Source organism: Castanea sativa, chromosome 8, assembly GCF_040712315.1.
Source record: "Castanea sativa cultivar Marrone di Chiusa Pesio chromosome 8, ASM4071231v1".
In the NCBI taxonomy this organism is placed as follows: Eukaryota; Viridiplantae; Streptophyta; class Magnoliopsida; order Fagales; family Fagaceae; genus Castanea; species Castanea sativa.
Genome location: NC_134020.1, coordinates 45,377,213 through 45,396,656, shown reverse-complemented (window position 1 = coordinate 45,396,656; position 19,444 = coordinate 45,377,213). Strand labels below are relative to the sequence as shown.

The window sequence follows — 19,444 nt, the reverse complement described above, 5'->3', positions numbered from 1 at the left end:
TTACTTCCATGCCAAGGGAACCCAACCCAAATCTAATTAAGAAAGCAAATTTATAACCACACTTTTCATTTTGGTTAATCTTCTCCCTCTATTTTACAACAATAAATGCATTCATATAAAGCTCATCTCAAGCTTTTTTCAATAATTGATTATTTGTTCGGGAGACTCCAATTGATGGGTTAATATAACATATATAGATACCACTTAGACCTAAAAGTTTAAGCCAATAGATTAGGGTTCAATTATGTTATAATAATCACTCACTTTTCTTATTAGTATCTAATGTTAGTCTTCACAACTCAACTAACCACATTACTCAAAAGTTAATAATCCAACATGTAGATTTCTAATCAATTGCATCCAGCTGTCCTAGTGTGGGTTGTACATCCCTAGTACTAATTAAGCCAAAATACAAAATTCACCATCTAAGGGTCTGTTTGGATACCGCTTATTACTGAAAACTAAAAATACTGTAGCAAAATAATTTTTAAATGTGTGAATGGTGCCGTGAGACTCATTTTTAATGAAAATTTTACTAAAAAAAAGTTTGCGAGTCCCGTGAACAATGCACGGGACCCACTGAAAGACGCTGGACGCAGCTGAAAAATCATTTCAATTGTATCCAAACGTTCCCTAAGTTTTACATTTTGTCATTTCAGTCCTCTAAGTTTACATTTTGTCATTTCAATCCTCTAAATTTCAATTATACTCAATTCAATATTATGTTTACTATCTGTCAAATTGCATCGTTAACTTCCATAAAACGACATTGTTTTACACTTTTAATAATATATATTTTTTAATTTCTGAATTTTAGAAAAAATGTTAATTAAAAAAAAAAAAACTCAGACTAAACCCAAACGACGACTCCCGCCCACCCCTAAATAACACCTCTGAAGAACAAAATCTAAAGCCCAAATATTCAAAAGAAGAATACCCTTGAACAATCTCTGTGGGTTATCGATTGGCGAAGCTATGTTGCTGTAGAGGCAAATATTGAAGAAATCACTTGGAGAAGCCAAAGCTAAAGCAAAGTTTTGTAATTACTAGAATACCCTTTCTCTTTGCGGTTCCTTCTTCTCTATAGCTCCTTCTTCAGCTGATGCTGATGATCGTTTGCCTCATTTGCCACCATTAGATCTCGCGCCGAGGCTGTACAATGGTCCACGCCCCGACCAAATCTTCCGGAAAATAAAGATATTTCTTTGATTCTCTTCTACCTTAGCTTAAATCTTGTTATATTTTGATTATTAATTATGTTTTTAGTTATTTTGGTTAATCATAATGAGGGACAATATATATATATATAGCTGGAATTTGGGTTTGTTTTGGGTTTAGGTTTAAAAAAAAAAAATTTAAATTAACATTTTTTTCTAATATTCAGAAAACAAATTTAATATTAATTAAAGTGTAAAACCGTGTCATTTTGAGTAAGTTAACAGTACAATTTGATAGATATTAGACGGAGGACTGAATTGAGTATAATTAAAACTTAGAGGACTGAAATGACAAAATGTGAAACTTAGAAGTTGAGTTTTGCATTTTAGCCTACTAATTATAAATGCATGGCTTTATATAACATTGGCGTCATCTATGGTAAAACATCAATCGAGTTGGGCATTATTAATCCACCATCTAATTGAAAAAGACTCGACTCTATGGTCGTACTTCTGCTTTGAGTTGTCAATTGGAATCGATCAGGTCTATTGAGTGAGGGAGGCAGAACAATGCACAATGACAGAATGGAAGGCACAAACTATGCCTAGATCTGATCTCACAAAGATGGTGGCTATTGACAATTTGGACTTAGAACCGGTTTTCTTACAATGGTGGCAACAAACGACAATGCTTAGATTAGATCTAATCCTCCCGTGATTGACAAGGCGCAATTGATATTCAATACCCAACTGAAATTGGTTCGATTTCACTACCTAAAACCCAATACCAACCAAAGCATTAGCTCAAATAATCCAAAATAGGTCATATCACTCAGGTGGGTCTGAGTTATTAATCAATTGTTCACCCAATTCTAATTACTGGTTAATTACTCCGTAGTTTAGGGCTACTTGACAATAAAGCAGGAAGGTCAAGAGTTCTTTTATTCCTCAACTTGCTGAGTTATCACGTTGAGTGTATTCTGATATGTGTTTTTTAGCTATACCAACTAATAACTACTCCTCATGTGGTAAAAAAAACGTAAAAATCTACGACCATTCACATTTGATCCCTTATTTTATTTGCCAGCTTTGAACTTAAACAATTGCCATTTCCATTGTAGTTGTGAACTCGTGGTCCAAAAACTTTTCTTTTTAATCTCTAGTGGTCCAATCACTTTTTCCCAATTCCCACCCCTTAAATTAATTTTTTATTATTATCCATTCCTTTTTCTTTTTGAGAATCTTAATAAATTTTTTTTTTTTTTGCAACAAATAGAATTATTATTATTATTATTATTATCCTTTCCCATCATTGTTTTTGTGGTACCAACAAAAAAAATTCTAAAACCAAATTCCAATAACGAAAATGAAAAAGTTAAAAATAATAGCTATAATTATTAGAAATGTACACACATTAAATGACAACAACAAGGACTTAAATAAGAGATAATAACAACAACAACAATATGCACAACCCTGGACCCATCATCATGCCCCACCCACCCACCCACCCACCCACTCACCCGGGCCGCCCGCAAACTAAGACCCATGACCCATTCCAATTTTTTTTTTTTTTAACAACCCCGCGGGGACCAATATTTTTTTTTATCACAAAGAAAACAGAGAGCTGGCGGGGTCAAACTTGAAATAACCAAATTACCCCCTCTTCCTGATGAGACATTGAGAGAGATCTCAGATCTTGTCGAGCTTCTCGGCCTTAACGACGGGATTGGCTTTGGCGATCTGCTCTCTTCCCATCTCTTTGAAATCGAAGGTGCAGCCGTGGTGCTCCGGGTACCTGTGGGTCCCGCAGAACGTCATTCCGCACCTGCACTTGAACCCCGTGAGCCCCACGCGCCTCCTGCACGTCAAGCACCTGTTCGCCGCCGCCGCCGCCGTGACCGTAACCGCCTCCTCCGGCTTCGATTCGGTCTCTTTAACGACGAAAACCGGGGGAGGAGACGGAGGTGAGGAAGATATAGGAACATCGGCTGTTGATGATGAGGATGACGACGACGTGGCGACGAGGGATTGGTTGAGAGCGAGCTTAGCCGAAGAGGATTGCTGCTCCGTGAGCTGCAAATCTCGGTAACATTTGGAACAGAGATTTTGCGTCGCCGGACTCCCGAAAAATCCACAGTTGTTCGCGCATAGCTTTGGTGCTTGGCATCGATGCTCTTCCGCCATTTTTCTAAAACCAAGAAAAAAAAAAACAAATTCCTTAAGAAAACAACTTTCTCTGGAGAAAAAAAAAAAAAAAACAAACAAACAAACAGAAGACAATAAAAAAAATTACCTGTTTGTTTTTTTGATTTAGATCTGAATTATCGGGGTGTAGATGTAGATATAGAAGGAAAAAATAAGTAGATGTTTGAGGAAAGAAGTCAAGAGAAAGAAGAAGGGAAAAGGAAAACCAAGGGAATCTCTCTCTTCAGGGGGAAAAGATATGAAGGGAAAAAGTAAAGCACCTCCTAGCAGACGCTCCTTGAGGAGATTCCTTGGTCCTCAAAAGAAAATTCCAGACGCCTTCTCTCTCTCTCCTTCTTTCTTTCCTTTTCTTTTTTCTTTTCTTTCTTTTCTTTCTCTCTCAAGTAATTAAATTATACTAACAAACTCTTTCTTTTCTTTTTTTTTTCTTTTTGCTTTTATTGGTTTCTGTCTCTCTAACACGTCTTTAAATTAATTAACGGCTCTCTTTTGTTGTTTTGTTTCTAGAAGCCGTTTAAGCTACGCCAGTGGTATTAGGATTAATAATAATTTAATTTAATTTAATAGTTTTTTTTTTTTTAATTGGAGACGCCAAATTGGACCATCGTAATCGAATGAAATTTGGAGGAGATTAAAAATTGACGGCAGAGTGGGGATGTACGTTGCGGATGAGACGGAAATGGAATAGAGAGAAATCTGGGCCGTTCATTGTGTGTGGCGCGTACGGCTTCCTATAGCTATTTTAGATAATTGGTAGTATTTTTTTATTTCATTTCATGCTTATACAGGGGGCACTTTTGGTGAAAAAGTTACGTGATGACATTACTTTTCGGAATAATGCAATGTGTTGTTGTAGTTGTATCTCAAGTTGTCCATCTCTTTTTTATTTTTTTATAGCAAGTTGTCAACCTCTTGTTGCATCCCAAAATAAAAATGTCCATATCAGTATCTTGACCTTTACAGTTTCAGTTTGTTAATCACTTATTTGATAAATATATTAAAAAGAATTTAAATCAATTTTTTTTTTTAAATTTTTTCATAAAGTAACGTATATTGTCAACTAATTAACCCTTAGCAATATATTAGTTTTACTATTTTTTTTTCTCTGGGAATATGAGATAAACTTATTGCAATGATCGTAAATATTAGCACTCCTATCCTATAAGTAATTCTTAGGTACTCCCAGAACACGGAGAATGATACTTCCTACTTTAACATTTATGGTAAGGTTTGCTTATTAAATTCATGGTAAGGTCCACTATGAATGTGAGAGGAGGGAGCATCATTTCACTTTACTCCGGAACTACTTAAAAATTTTCTCATATCCTATATAATAGTATTACTATTTTCGTGTGTGTTCTAATAAGTATTACTCTTTACTCAAAAAGAAAAAATGTTTATCTTATATTGGTTATGTATATCTAGTGTCCGTTGTTTATAACTCTAGTTTATAATTACAAAAGTTAGGTCCTTTTGTAATTGTACTCTAGTTATATAATGTATTATAAATCCGGTTGAAAACACTAATATTAATATTTTCGTATGTGTTCTAATAAATATTACTGTTTACTCAAAAACATTCTATATACACCTACTACTATTTACTATTTACTAATTAGTAATTATTTTTCATTACAATTAAAAAATACATTTTTAACATTAATTTCAAATTTTAAATAGTGTTTAATAAAGTGATAGTTAATATAATTAGGATTTTCAAGAAAATAAAAGGTGAAAGTAATAACTTCAAGGTTAGGTGTCATTCCTTTTTTTTAATTTCCAAAACAACACCCACAAGAGAGATGGGGTAGAACTCTTTTCCATTATATGGTAATCAAAACTAAGAAAAAATATATATGTTCAATCCAAATGTAAATAACAGAGGCCTTGCAATAATTATTTTCTCCCATAGATACAAAAAAATACAACATGTATCCTATGTATGGTATACCACCTCCATAGATACATGCTGACTCCAAATAATACGGCTAAAAGTTCTCCAATTTTGCAGAGATAAATAAGCAATTCTCCTCTCTTACAAAAATGCTCTCGTCCCAATCAAGTTGAGAATCAGTACCTTTTTTGGCCGATAGTCGAGAAGACTTGGCTAACATTGCTTAAGCCTATAAATTCTCCTATTTTTTTAATAGAATTTTGACCTTCCACATCTTGCTAAAGTCTTGTTTGAACGTATAGGACAAATCAGTCTCGAAAAGATTCAGTCTTACATATATATATATAATGATTTTTAGTCCAAGGCAAGGAGTGGAAGGGAACTCTTTTCTAATTTTCTTGCTTCACTTGTAAAAATAATAGGCTTTTTCCATGTTTCTTTTTTTTCCTGCGAAGTTTAAGGCTTTTACATCCCGTTCTCATCTGTATATTTCAATTTTCATTATGGAACAAATAAGGGTCCACGCAAAAACCCTGCCATCAAAAATGGTGATCTTTCCATTTTGCTCAGTTCTCAGATCAACATTTTCAAATTCAAAGGAAATCTCTGTTGCTCCTGGAAACTAAAGATCATCAACATTGGGGTGTCAAAATGATACAAAAAGTATCAACATGACTATTTCAAATCTATAGTGACAAGTATCAATAGCTTGCAAGAACACTCAAAACAACTTTCACAGAAAGTAAATATGATATGAGAAACTAAAGGGCAAAATTAAGAAATACTAATCTATCATACAAAGCATTTACACTGCAAGCTAACTTTGGAAATGGAACTAAAATAGAAGTAAATGAATTTTTTTTTTCCCCAACCTGCCGCCTGGGGGAGGGGGATTTTACTTTTTATATCAACAAAAACAAATAGAAAAAAGTTCCAAAAAAGGGAATCTATGGACCATGTTCTTCATCCATGTGAGTCAATCTAACAATTGTGCTTGTTGCCTTTAAGAATTTGATATTTAATCTGAATCATGAATTTGAAACAGAGAAATATTAAAGTTCGGCTCATGACAGCTATATCACCTCAACGTTTACCTGAAACAATGAGCTACGCAACACCTACAATATAGGCATTCCACGCATCTTGTTGCTGAAAACTTTTCACCTCTTCATATTTCACATCACGTCCTTCACCAAATCCCTCTGTAGTTCTGATTTCTTCTGTATCTGGCATTTCTCGAAGCCAAAAATGGACAGATCGGAATCCAGCCTCTTCTAAGCAGTCTTTAATCTCAGGCAATGACCACCTAGCACAGGAGCAACCAACTTATAACGTTTTTGAAATTTATTCAAGATCGCTACTAATAATAAATCCTGAGCTGTTTAGATTATTACGCCTTTCATATCTAGAACACTAAAATAGAATAAATAACACAACTTACAGCCTCCAGCTGTATGAAAATGCATGGCGAAGTTTTTTCTGCTGCTTTTGGAGAAGGAAGTGGAGGCTAATCCTTGTTTTTCGCTCAACAACGTCAAATTCGGCTTGCTCCCAAACATACTGCACATGCGGATAGCAAATTCTAAACCATAAGAAAAGAGGCCTGTGCAATGAAGAATAAGATGAATTGCTATATTTTGATTTATGTTGTGCCCTGGACAGGAATGAACACAAAATAATAAATTAGTTCCTTCCATTGCTTAGCAACTTTAATAGCACTAAGCTATAAGGAGATATTTAGATTTCACTTTCTCAAGCATTAAAAGTCTCTTGCTTAATGATGATTGCTGTCATATAAGCTGTATTTTGGATATCTCACCAATTTGATAAAAGATCCGTAACAAACAGGGGGGACAAGAAAGGAAAGATTAAAAGAGAATTCTAGGAATAGAAGCAGTAGAAAAGATCCTAAGTAGAAGAATTACAGCGGAAATTGCATACAGATGTAAAACTAGAATATAAAGGACCTCTGATCAAAATAATTTCATTTCTTTTTATTTTTTTATTTTTGGCCTGATTATGTTTCATATCATTCCAAATGTTTCTCGTGGCACACAGTTGGACTCACTTCTCTGGAGACTAGATTATTAGATCTCCTTTGAACCTGAACCTGAACCTGGTCAAATAGATTTATATCTATGATCTTCCTTCTGATACTATTAATGTCATTACTATTTGGAGCAGAAAGATTATACCGTAAAATTGGCAAATCTTCTCTGAAGTCTTAGCTTGTGCTCTGATGATGTCCCACCATATAAATCCATCACAAATATACCACCTTTCTTTGACAAGGCATCAAGGACATGCTTAAAATACAAAACCAGCTCTGCGCGTTTATGGAGACAACAACAGCTATAGTTAAATGCACAAACAATGTCTCTAGGTGGCAGTGGCAAACTCTTCATGTACTTATCATCAGCAATAGATCCCACTTGCACAGTAGATTCCAATGCACAAGTCTTAGAACCATCTTTGCCCTCTTGCAGTGTAATTTTACTTATCAGTTCTTGAGGCTCAAAGTTGACTAGCTTGGCCTCAAGAGGTTGCAAGACATTGCCATGAAAGAGGGATATTCTGGAATACCCATCAGCCCCAACTCTACTTATGTTCTTCTCCAAGCACCAATTTAGAGCCTCAAGGTCCAAATCCAATCCCACAGCAGTCCTTCTTGAATTACTGCGGATCCATTCTGCACTGTCAAACATATAGAATTCATTAGGTACTTACATGCTTTTGGCATTGCAACTGCAAAACAAATTAATGACCTATGGCTTAAGAATGGGCAATACTCGAATTACAAATTTAGTTGTGGGAGAGGAAAAAAAGACATTATATTTATCATAATCAAAACTTGTTGACATTTATCACGATTGGACTCAAAAAGTTAACCAAATGAAAGTAAGAACCTATACAAAAGTTACCTCGTACAAATTCAAGAATACAATTTAGGCAGCAAAGCTACCATCTTTGTCTTCAAATATTAAATAGCATACATAACATACTATTAATAGCTTACTCCATATAAGCCACAGGAGAATAATCTCCATGAAATAATCTTAAGCTATGACTAAGACAGCAGTAGGGTCATAAAACATTTGATAGGTTATTTTTAACATCAAAGTCCACAAAATGGAGAATAGTACTGACACGCATACCTGATAGGGGAAGCAAAAGTGACAACTTATTTTGATTTATTTTCATTCTTTTTGGACATCAATTGTATTATTATTTTAGGCCCTAGTATTTTTTTTTTTTTATACATCGATAATTGAGGGTGTGGGGATTTGAACCCTGGAAGTCTCTGTTGGAAACACCAGGAGGTACTGACCAATTGAGCAACAAAGCTCTTTGCTAGGCCCTGGTATTTAATCAAGTTAATTAGTATTTTTTTTAAATTAAAGTCTAGGGATTTTTGTCATTCAATAAGTAGGGATTCCTAAGCTTGTTAGAATTAGGGTTTAGCATCCCTATATAAGTGAACTATGCACTCCTATCAAAAGGAAATCATTTTGATGAATGAAAAACTGCTTTTGGTGCTGACTCCAAGCAAGCCTAGGTTCCAATCCTTTACTTTCTTGTCTTTCAATTTCATTGTTGATTCGTTCTGGTTTGTACTGTGTCAATACCAGCTTTAGAAATGTCAAACAATTGCCAGACAATGCGACTAACATGGTTGGTTTATTAAGCAACTACTTTTTCCTTTTGCATAAACCCTCCCTTGAATCATTGAAAGACTTTACAGACAACACATAAAACCAATGCCCTCACCACAAAGCACCAATTTGGTAACAACTAAACATCATAGGATACAATAATTCAATAGAACCTTGCAGATATGCACTCCAAAGTACCACTATTTTTTGGGTAGGAGTATTTCCAACATGTGCGATTCCAATACATTAAATTCTTGACCAAAATTTCATAAACCATAATATGGGAAAAATGGCACAAGCAAACCAAATAGGGTGAGAATGTACCTAAGAAGAGCGGTTCCACAGAAATCTTCTTGGAGATAGAGAGGCAACCTCCCACCCACATACATCAAAAAGAACTTCTGCATATAGCTAATATCTCCCTTTGGAGACTGCATCCAAAACAAACAAAAAATTCACAAAACCCCATCACATTTCTGTTGCGGAAAGTCAAAAATATATGCATACTGCATTAAAAGATTCAGTTTTTTTCAGTTGGGTTTTTCTTTTTGTTCCCTCAAACCAATTAAAAACTCAGTTATCCTAAATTTCCCACATTTTTCTCAGAAAACAAAACTGGGTATTGAAAGAAGTAGTGAATGAGCCAAACCTGTACGGATTGCTGGTACAGATCAAATTTTGACGGCATGTTCTTTGATGGGTTTTCTGCATTTTTGTCATCTTCTTGTTCTTCTTCTTCTTCCTCTTCTTGTTCTTCTTCTTCTTCTTCTTCTTCTTCTTCTTCAGGAACAGAAGGCTTGGAATCAGAGGAATAAGAAGAAGAGGGTAGGCTTAGCTGGTAATCATAGTCATCGTCTTGTTCCGCAGCATAGTAAGAGGCTCCTCGATGAGGATTCTTTTGTTGGTGCCTCTGCTTCTTCTCTCGCTTTCCCATATTCTTGATTTTCTTTCTACTTTCTACCACCACCGCTGCCCAACGCTCAAATAGTAACTGTGTTCTGTGTGTGACACTGACAACGAAAGTCTCTGCCTCGCCCAAAAGAGTAGAGAAAAAGCAATCGTTTGCGCTTCTTTCTTATACGGCAGGTCGTTTAGTTCAAGTAAACGGCCAAGCGTTTCTCTCTTTATACTTATTTATTTGCAGGGCATCACAAAAAAATGTTATTATCCTCAAAATATTACTTTTACACTACGACAATAAATTTTACTATATTTTCATCAATTTAATGTGGTTTTGATTGGTGTATAATAAAAATGATATTAATAATAGTCTTGTGTAAAAGTAATGTTACCTTAGTCACAATTTGTGATATTTTTTATAGCATTTTTTTGAAATAGAAAATCACTTTTCAAATTTCTTTTAATCTACAACTAATAGTTTGGATTAGACATGGCAAATGTTTTTCCTTTCATGTATGATCATGGTGTGCATGGATCGAGTTGTGTTGGTTTGAGATATTTTTAAACTTTTATTGGATTTCGTTGGGTTGAGAAATTTTTAACCCAAGCCATGATAGCTCTAAATACCCAATCTATGTAAATGGAGTTGGAACCATTTTGTGATGCTTAGTAAAATAAAATTGGGCAATTAGGTATAATATCCAATTTTTGCCAAAATTAACTCTCGATATACTAAAATTAAAATAAATTAAACTAACAAATTTAAACTAAGTATAAAAATCTAAAATAAATTAACCTAACAAATTTAAAATGCATATATTTTTGTAAACTATTAATAACATAGATTGGGTTGAGTTATTTGGGTTGAAATTTTGCCAAGTTGACCCAAACTTTACCCCCTCCCCTACCCCCCAAAAAAAAAAATAATACAATAACCCCACCAATCAATTCATGAAAAGAAAAAAAAAATTAAAGCATTAGTTGGTTTATCAAGTTTGTGGATTGAATCACACCCCTATGGATGATGGGTTGTTTCTAGCAAATAAAATAAACAAACGAGTGATTGCTTTAGCTCATATCTATGGAGTAGTAATTCATGTTACAAAGTATTGTTAAGATTAAGGCAATTGAATACAAGTTGACATGAATATAACCCATTTAATAATCGTATAAAAAATCATCAACAATATCATCATTTATTATTAAGTGGGTTAAATAACACAATACACGTAGCATATTTATTACATAAATTGTAATAAGTTGACTTAGATAACAAATTTTGCTAAATTAAATTGGAAAAAGTTAATGGATGTTCTAAGAACATTGGTTTAGGATATATTTTTTTTAAAAAAATTTTATGAGAAAAGTAAAAAACAATTAATTTTTTGATAATTTTTTATATTTTTCATGAAAGTGGTGTAAACACTTTTTCAAAATAAATTATTAATAATTTTCCTAATGCACCCATTAACATGACCTAATTAAGATTTTTTTTAATGTTATGTTTCTTGTTCCTAATCTAACTTTATTAGAGAGGAAAAAAACAGAAGCAAAAAACAAAGACCCAAGTAAAAGCAAATATTGACTTTGCCAATACAACCCTCCCTCACTACCTTACTTTTCACGAAACCCCCTTTTCCCCCCCACCTCAATAACTTTATTGATGAAGTTATTTTTAGAATATTATTTATAATAATTTCACAACAAATTTTAAGTAAAAATATGTTACCAATTCTAATTTAAAGTCAATATTCAAGTTATTATTTTACCCATAAGTATTTATTCTATCAATTAATATTTATCATAAAAGTATTATAAAAATAACGCAAACAGTATATTCCCATCCAATAAAGACAATAACACGTCTACAATACAATGTTGCAGTGTTGCACACAATTTCATTTTCTATCCATTCAGGAAAAAAAAAAAAAAAATCATTTTCCATCCAATTGGTAATTAGTAATTATTTTAAAAAAAAATATTAAAAAAAAAAAAAACATACACACGGCAACGTATCCGAATTCCCAAACGCGTCCATTGACAGACCAAAAGAAAGAAAAAAAATAAGGTTCCTTCCTCTCCTCTCTTTCGTTTCCCTTCTCTTCTCTCCTTCAACAAAATCCGATCACATAAAAAGAATAAGTTATCCCAATAAAACTTTCAAAATCAAATCCCGATCCTCCAATTTCCCAAACCTACCTTCAAATCCAAGCTTCTTATGTACAAATAAAAAATGATCCTCTCAAAATTCTAGGGTTTCCTATTTCTTCTTCTTCGTTTTTATTTTTTTCATCGATTTTCAATCCCGGCCTATGCGATTTGCGTAAGGGTCCAAAACATGTACAGCAATTTCAAAGAGCAAGCAATAGAGTACGTGAAGCAAGCCGTACAGGAAGACAATGCCGGAAACTACGCCAAGGCTTTCCCTCTTTACATGAACGCTTTGGAGTATTTCAAGACTCATCTCAAGTACGAGAAGAACCCTAAGATCAAGGAAGCCATTACTCAGAAGTTCACCGAGTACCTCCGCCGCGCCGAGGAGATCCGCGCCGTGCTCGACGACGGCGGCCCCGGACCGGCCTCTAACGGGGACGCTGCGGTCGCTACCAGGCCCAAGACCAAGCCCAAGGACGGCGGCGAAGGCGGCGGAGACGGAGAGGACCCCGAGCAGTCCAAGCTGAGAGCTGGCTTGAATTCGGCTATTGTGAGGGAGAAGCCTAACGTCAAATGGACTGACGTCGCCGGACTCGAGAGCGCGAAACAAGCTCTCCAGGAGGCTGTCATTTTGCCTGTCAAGTTTCCCCAATTCTTCACTGGTTAGGTTTTTTTTTTTTTTTGGTTACTTGTTTTGATTGGATTGGATGCTTTGCTTTCTTTGAATGTTGTGTATTCAATTCAGTGTTGATTTCATAGGTGTGAGATTTTAGATAGGTTGGCACATTAAGCATGTCTTCATTCATATCAAAATTGGAAATTTGGTTGTGGAATGTGAAGCTATTTAAATGTGCTTAATTTCATCTTTCAGTAATTTGCATTTGTTATATAACTACCATTGCCGCGCCGTGAATGAACTCTTGCTCACCTTGCACCTGAGGTGGAGGGCGATAATATAAGGGACTTGTTAACTAGTGCCCTTAGGGCATTTGTTAATGGACTATTTTAGGAAAGTTTTTATACCACTGTCATGGAAAATATAAAAAGCTGTCAAAAAAGTCAGTTGCTTTTCCCATAAAAAATTTCTAAAAATATCTTCTAAACCAATGCTATGAGGGCATCCGTTAACTTTTCCCATAATATAATTACCATTGCAATCGCTAGAAACCATTTTACCACAATGATGACACAGCCAACATTATCACCACTGTTGGATTAGTAGATGTGATTGTGATTTAAGTGTTTTAGTTTTGAGTAAGAAAAAAATTTGTCATGGTTAGAACTTCCGGTCTTGTTATATGGTTTTTCTATTGATGGTAAAATAAAGTGAAGTGATTTGGATCACTACTCTTTTTAGTCATTATATGATTTCTCCATGCTTCATATGTCAATATATTTTTTTTCTGATAAGTATGCTTCATATGTCAATATTATTGGTGTAGCATATGTATTTGATTCATTTTTTAAAAATTAATGTTTTCCCTACTTCTCTTTTAGGCAAGAGACGACCGTGGAGAGCCTTTTTATTGTATGGACCACCTGGAACTGGAAAGTCTTACTTGGCCAAGGCTGTTGCAACTGAAGCCGATTCTACCTTTTTCAGGTATAATTTCCATTGTCACACATTCAACCATTTATTTGTGTATTGGAAATTTCCACTTATCATGAATCTTCACAAAAAAAATTTCTTATATATCTTTTTCTGTGCTAGTGAGCAACCATTGATTCTGCTGGCAGTCATATATTGCAGTTACCACCTATTTTTGATTGACTCTGTTACAGTTCTGTTACTTTCTATTTGATGTAATGAGTTGGTGACCCTGTTAATAGCTCCCTTGCTGCCTTGCATGTTGAGACCGTTACTTCACTAGAATACATGATTTTTTATTTTTACAAAAATGTGAAAATTTAAGGCTGGGGTGCATGACAATATATATTCATCTACAGATCCTTGATGTTTTCCATACAGATCTTAAAAAGCGTTTTAAGTATCTTTACCTTGTTCTTGAATGCCTTGAGTATACAAGCTTCCTGATTCTGTCAAAGTCAAGGTCTCTCAAGTAATCTGTGACATAGGTTGGAGTTCCCCTGAATTTCTTGTCCCATTCTGTACAATTTCCTTCGACTAATTACCTTTATATGTATAAGCCTTCAATGCATACTTAGTATGGTTCTGAGAGGTAAATGGGTGTCTGGGACTGTTAAGGAGCCTTATGGTGTGAGCCTTTGGAGACATATTTGTATGGATGGTCGCACTTTCTTCTTGGATTAAGTTTTAAGTAGGAGGTAGACAGTGTTTTTGTTTTTGACATGACCCTTGGTGTGGGGATGTACCTCTTTGTGATGCTTTCCCTACTCTTTTTCTCATCACTTGACACAAAGAAGCTTTGTTAGGGTATCTTATGCAGGGGAGTAATGGCTCTTTGCTTTGGGATGTGACATCCCTTAGGCCTTTTCAGGATTGGGTGCTGGAGACTCAACATTCTTTTCTTGCTCTTCTATATCCTTATAAGCTTGGTAGGGGTGTGGGAAGGATCAGGTAGGCTGGCTTCCTTCAAGGAAGAATGTTTTTTAGGCGTCTTATTATAAGGTTCTTTCTCAAGGCAGCCCGCATCCTTTCTCATGGAAGAGTGTTTGGAGAGCCAAGGTTCCTCCTAAAGTTGCTTTCTTTACATGGAAAGCAGCTAGAGGTAGGATTCTGACAACGGATAATCTCTGCAGGAGAAAGATTTGTGCTGTTGAGTGGTGCTGTTTGTCTAAGAAAAGCAGCGAGTCTGTTGATCACTTGCATCTTCATTGTGAGTTTACTTCCCAGCTTTGGTCCTTGATGTTTTTGTCTTCATTGGTCATGCCCAGGAGGGTGGTTGACATGCTGTTTTGCTGGAAGGGGCATTTTATTAGCCACAGGAGTGCTGCTATCTGGACTGTAGCTTCTTTGTGCATCATGTGGACTGTTCAAAGGGAATGTAATGGTTGCATTTTGAGGGGATTGAGGATTCTCTTTTGGACTGAAAGTTTATGTTGCTTCACACTTGGCATGTTTTGATGGCTATTTGGAGCAGCCACTCTTGTTTCTAATTTCATTGAGTTTTAGATGTTTGTACATTTAGGTGATGCTCTTGTAGGTGCCTGAGTACACTGCTTGTGTACAAAAAAAACTATGTCATTCCTTTGCTCCTCCCATCCTCCCCCCCCCCCCCCCCCAAAAAAAAAAAAGTTTCTTTACTTATCAAAAAATGTATCCACTCAAGATTTTGGCCTTTCAATCAGTGATGGCCAAGCCTAAAAATTATGATTGTGTGACTTGGTCAAGGTTTTGGGTTTTCCTGAGTGGCTTGTGACTAGAGATCTGTTTTAGATTTGAACCCCCTTCAAGGTGCTGTGATCTCACAGGTTGACCAAGAATAGCAGCCTGGAGTCTTACATTGTTTTGAGGATACTTCCTGCCAAATAATTATAATTCCTTAGGGAATCCTTAGAATTGATTTTAATGCATGGCTGGTTTTACAATCCCAATTTACGAATTCCAGTTTTTTGGGACCTTTTGTTTTCTAAAATTGTAATGCCTGCGCTTGTTAGATCTGTTATATCAGTTCCCTTTACAAGTGCAGTTCTTTTCTGAAAATGGTAACATTGAATTTTCCTGTCTAGTGATGAGCATGTTATGTCAATTATTACTGATATATATACATGTGTGCATTGTTCATATGCCTCTTCCCTTTGCATGTGTTTAGTGATTTTTGTTTTGTTTTGTTTTTTATAAAATGTATTAGGCTACGAAGTTGGAATGTGTTACCAATTGTTTTTTTTTTTTTACCCAATAGTGTCTCTTCATCGGACCTGGTTTCTAAGTGGATGGGTGAAAGTGAAAAGCTAGTTTCAAACCTTTTCCAAATGGCTCGTGAAAGTGAGCCTTCTATTATCTTCATTGATGAAATCGATTCTTTATGCGGCACACGTGGAGAAGGCAATGAAAGTGAAGCGTCTAGACGTATCAAGACTGAACTGCTTGTGCAGATGCAGGTATTTGTTTGTATGGCAAGAACTTTAAATTTTGCTGCCTCAATTTTCTTTTTAATTTATGTTACCTACTTATATCTTTGATTACTTTTCAGTTAATTGTTTACTAGCTCAAAAGAAAAAAAAAAAAAAAAAAGGTTTCCAGTTAATCGTGGATGTGTGAAAGGGATTTAATTTAATAGTTATGGAGTCCATTTGAGGCAAGATAGATAAAATGGTCAACCACTTATCATAATGTAAATTTTTAACTTTTTTCACCATCAATTTATTTCTAGCATAGTTTAGTGTTGTAAAGATGATGAGTAACACTGTAACAATTACAGTGTTGTAGCTCATAGATTGATTTTGGGACTCATAATGTCTGTTAAGATGCCTACATTGAGCTTTTGTTGTTATTTATGAAAATTGGGGACTAGTTTAATATCCTGAAGGCATGATATTTGCTGAGCTGTCACAATAACAGCTTGTCAAGACATGTTCTAAATTTTTTTCAATATAATTAATCATATCTTGACATTTTCTTTCTTATACTCTAGGGGGTAGGGCACAATGATCAGAAAGTTCTTGTTCTTGCAGCTACGAATACTCCTTATGCTCTGGACCAGGTAAAGGGGAACATGAGAAGTTTGTTTTTGTAATTTTTTCTTGAATCAGCAGAACCATTATGTAGCTTGTATCTAAGCATTACTAATTGCAGGCCATCCGGCGGCGTTTTGATAAGCGTATATACATTCCTCTACCAGAAGCAAAGGCCCGTCAGCACATGTTCAAAGTAATGGGAACCATAATTGAATTTTTTTTCCTTCGGTAAAATAAGAGAAGAGAAGGGCATCTTTTTATATTAGCAAAATTTTTCATGTGGAGGATCAATAGCTGACTCAATAGCTGACTAAAACATATGGGACTAAGCCTTGGTTGTTGTTGTGTTGTTAAACTTTACAGGTGCATTTAGGCGATACTCCTCACAATTTAACTGAAAGTGATTTTGAAAGCTTAGGTTACAAGACAGAGGGCTTTTCAGGTTCAGATATTGCTGTTTGTGTAAGTGTGCTGCATATGTGAGATGCTTGATATTTTATTCTTTAACTTTTAGACCAAGTTGTCCTTAATTTTATAAATAATGTGAGGGAGGTCAATTGGAAATGGCTAACCACAGTGCCCTTCATATTTTTACTTGACTTTGGCAGGTTAAGGATGTCCTTTTTGAACCTGTTCGCAAAACACAAGATGCAATGTTCTTTTATAAGAATTCTAATGATATGTGGGTTCCATGTGGACCAAAACAGCCAGGCTCTGTCCAAATTACCATGCAGGAGCTGGCAGCACAAGGGCTTGCTTCAAAGGTATTTGCAGATAGTTAGATATGAATACTTGTTATTACCTTTTTCTCTGTTCACTTTTAATTTTCTGGCCTTCTATGTATCATTTGGACGTGTAATGGTCTCATGGTGAATTCATCTTTCGATCATTTGTCAAACCCAAAGTCACTTTGTTTGGATGAAATTCATTGTGATGAAATGAATTAGAGTTCAGATTAACTATTCAATTCGTTAACGAAACAAATTAGATTGTTTTTGCAATTCAGTTTTATGTTTGGAGTAAAGTTGATTTCGAATACATTTGTTGTTTGTGAATTAAATGGGGATATTAAATTTTTTTATTTTAAAAAAAAAAGGTAAATAGAAATGAACTGAAAAGATGAGCAAACTTGAAGCAATCTGGGTCCTTTGTTGGCCGGTTCACATGAATTTATGTCAGAAGTTGAGATTCCAAAAACATGTATTAAATCCAATTCAATTCATTTTTGTTCCAAATACATGATATGGGCTCAATGAATATCATTTCTACTCACTTTGGCCTCATGGGTTACCAATGTTGTTAATGACCTCTAAAATAGGTTACGAATTAGATATAGTTTCTTAGACCTAATACATTAGGTTCTCCAAATGAATTCAAGTGCATAACTGGAATGATTTCAATTCTCCCTGAGAGACATAATACTGTTTGTACTGCATTGTTTAATGCAAAGTTGCAAACATGAGTTTGAATTTTATTGTTGAACTTGATATACTGTACTTGAAGAACTTATCTATATCTAATTTTTTACCCCTTAGGATATTCATTTATCTACAAAGTAACTAAATGGTTGTTTCTGATTAACACCCATGCAGATCCTTCCGCCTCCTATTTCAAAAGCAGATTTTGACAAGGTGCTTGCAAGACAAAGGCCTACAGTGAGTAAATCTGACCTTGATGTCCATGAGAGATTCACAAAGGAATTTGGAGAGGAAGGTTGAATAATTTGATAAAATGTTATCACGTTGATCCACACACTAGTTGTGAGAACATTGGTATGATTTGTATTTATGTATCAGTGCTGGATCCAGTGAATTATATCCCTTATATTAAGCTTCTTCACATGGGGAAGGTGACTTGACTTCCCCGTTTCTGTATTCGGATGGAAATACTGAGGATTGATACTTTTGAAATTACTTGTCCCAAATTGTGTAAAGTACAGTTTCAGAATTATGACCGTAGAATGTGGACATGAGGCATATGTGATGCTGATTGCCTTTGATGGTTGGCCCTCTTGTTTGCATACTAATTTTCTGATTTAAAAGTTTATTGATCTTTAGGTTTGATCTAAAGCATTTGCTATGGCTGCTGGAAAATGTTGTTCAGTAGGATGGATGGAGGGTGCCATATAATCAGTCCGCAAATGTTGAAATTTAATGAATTCTTTTGCCATTTGCCTTGCATCATAATGTTCCAGCATTTTTCAAGGGGCTACATTTGCTGTGAATCTATGAATTGTCCACTCTATTTTCAGTTTTTCACAGCAGCCATCAATGATCTATGCTTGTCTTTAATCTAGTCTTTGTGTTTATACAGGTATTTTTTAACTCTGGCGATATCACTCTTCCACCCATTACAGTTAGTCAGTCATAATGAAATACACAAACCTTTCTTTTTAAGGCTTAAAATTCTAGACAGCAAACTTCCAAATTTTTCACATCTTAGGTTCTTCGTGAGTCTGAAAAACATTAATGATGAGATTAAGTATACAATCTTTAGCCGGTTATGAACGAATGAAAGTACAGATCTCATCATTAATAAATGACAATTATATAATGATATGTCTTGTATGCTAATTTATGGATTCTACAGAAGTTGCATTTCAAATTGCAATAAACTACAGTCAACAACTTATTTAGCTTTTGGCTAAAAGTGTGCCAAAGTATACTTGCACGTTGCAAAAATTTGAAAAAGTGAAAAAATGTGGGAAAAGTTAGGTTTTAAAGAACTCCACGTAAAAGCTAAAAGTTAAAATCTCAGTCTTTAATTTAGTCTCTCTTTGTGTTTATACAGAAATCACTTTTCCACTCATTACAATTAGTCAGTCACAATGAAATACACAAACTTTTCTTTTTAAGGCTTAGAATTCTAGACATCAAACT

At 34.9% G+C, this 19,444-nt stretch overlaps 3 protein-coding genes across 3 annotated transcripts; 1 reads left to right on the top strand and 2 right to left on the bottom strand.

The window, feature by feature from the left end:
• Positions 1-2,532: 2,532 nt before the first annotated feature.
• LOC142608152 (zinc finger A20 and AN1 domain-containing stress-associated protein 3) lies at positions 2,533-3,771 on the bottom strand. Its single transcript, XM_075779864.1, has 2 exons — positions 3,454-3,771; positions 2,533-3,348 (listed from the first exon to the last, which is right to left on the bottom strand). Exon 2 carries the CDS (start codon positions 3,342-3,344, stop codon positions 2,850-2,852), a length of 495 nt encoding a protein of 164 aa, XP_075635979.1. The 5' UTR covers positions 3,345-3,348; positions 3,454-3,771; the 3' UTR covers positions 2,533-2,849.
• A 2,132-nt stretch (positions 3,772-5,903) lies between these two features.
• On the bottom strand, positions 5,904-9,940 carry LOC142606774 (uncharacterized). The gene is made up of 5 exons (XM_075778110.1): positions 9,562-9,940; positions 9,237-9,343; positions 7,455-7,953; positions 6,701-6,819; positions 5,904-6,565 (listed from the first exon to the last, which is right to left on the bottom strand). Exons 1-5 carry the CDS (start codon positions 9,844-9,846, stop codon positions 6,367-6,369), a joined length of 1,209 nt encoding a protein of 402 aa, XP_075634225.1. The 5' UTR covers positions 9,847-9,940; the 3' UTR covers positions 5,904-6,366.
• A 1,902-nt stretch (positions 9,941-11,842) lies between these two features.
• Positions 11,843-18,562, top strand: LOC142607454 (protein SUPPRESSOR OF K(+) TRANSPORT GROWTH DEFECT 1). Its single transcript, XM_075778959.1, has 8 exons — positions 11,843-12,628; positions 13,464-13,569; positions 15,791-15,989; positions 16,523-16,591; positions 16,684-16,758; positions 16,929-17,027; positions 17,174-17,329; positions 18,158-18,562. The coding sequence occupies exons 1-8, from the start codon at positions 12,151-12,153 to the stop codon at positions 18,281-18,283; spliced, it is 1,308 nt and encodes a 435-aa protein (XP_075635074.1). The 5' UTR covers positions 11,843-12,150; the 3' UTR covers positions 18,284-18,562.
• The last annotated feature ends 882 nt before the right edge of the window (positions 18,563-19,444 follow it).

Coding starts and splice junctions, on each gene's coding strand:
- LOC142608152 (XM_075779864.1), bottom strand. CDS start 3,344: ATGGCGGAAGAGCATCGATGCCAAGCACCAAAGCTATGCGCGAACAAC.
- LOC142606774 (XM_075778110.1), bottom strand. CDS start 9,846: ATGGGAAAGCGAGAGAAGAAGCAGAGGCACCAACAAAAGAATCCTCAT. Junction 9,344..9,561: donor TGTACCAGCAATCCGTACAG/GTTTGGCTCATT, acceptor TTTTGGATGCAG/TCTCCAAAGGGAGATATTAG. Junction 7,954..9,236: donor TGTGGAACCGCTCTTCTTAG/GTACATTCTCAC, acceptor TATGTTTGACAG/TGCAGAATGGATCCGCAGTA.
- LOC142607454 (XM_075778959.1), top strand. CDS start 12,151: ATGTACAGCAATTTCAAAGAGCAAGCAATAGAGTACGTGAAGCAAGCC. Junction 16,592..16,683: donor CTCCTTATGCTCTGGACCAG/GTAAAGGGGAAC, acceptor TACTAATTGCAG/GCCATCCGGCGGCGTTTTGA. Junction 17,028..17,173: donor GTTCAGATATTGCTGTTTGT/GTAAGTGTGCTG, acceptor TGACTTTGGCAG/GTTAAGGATGTCCTTTTTGA.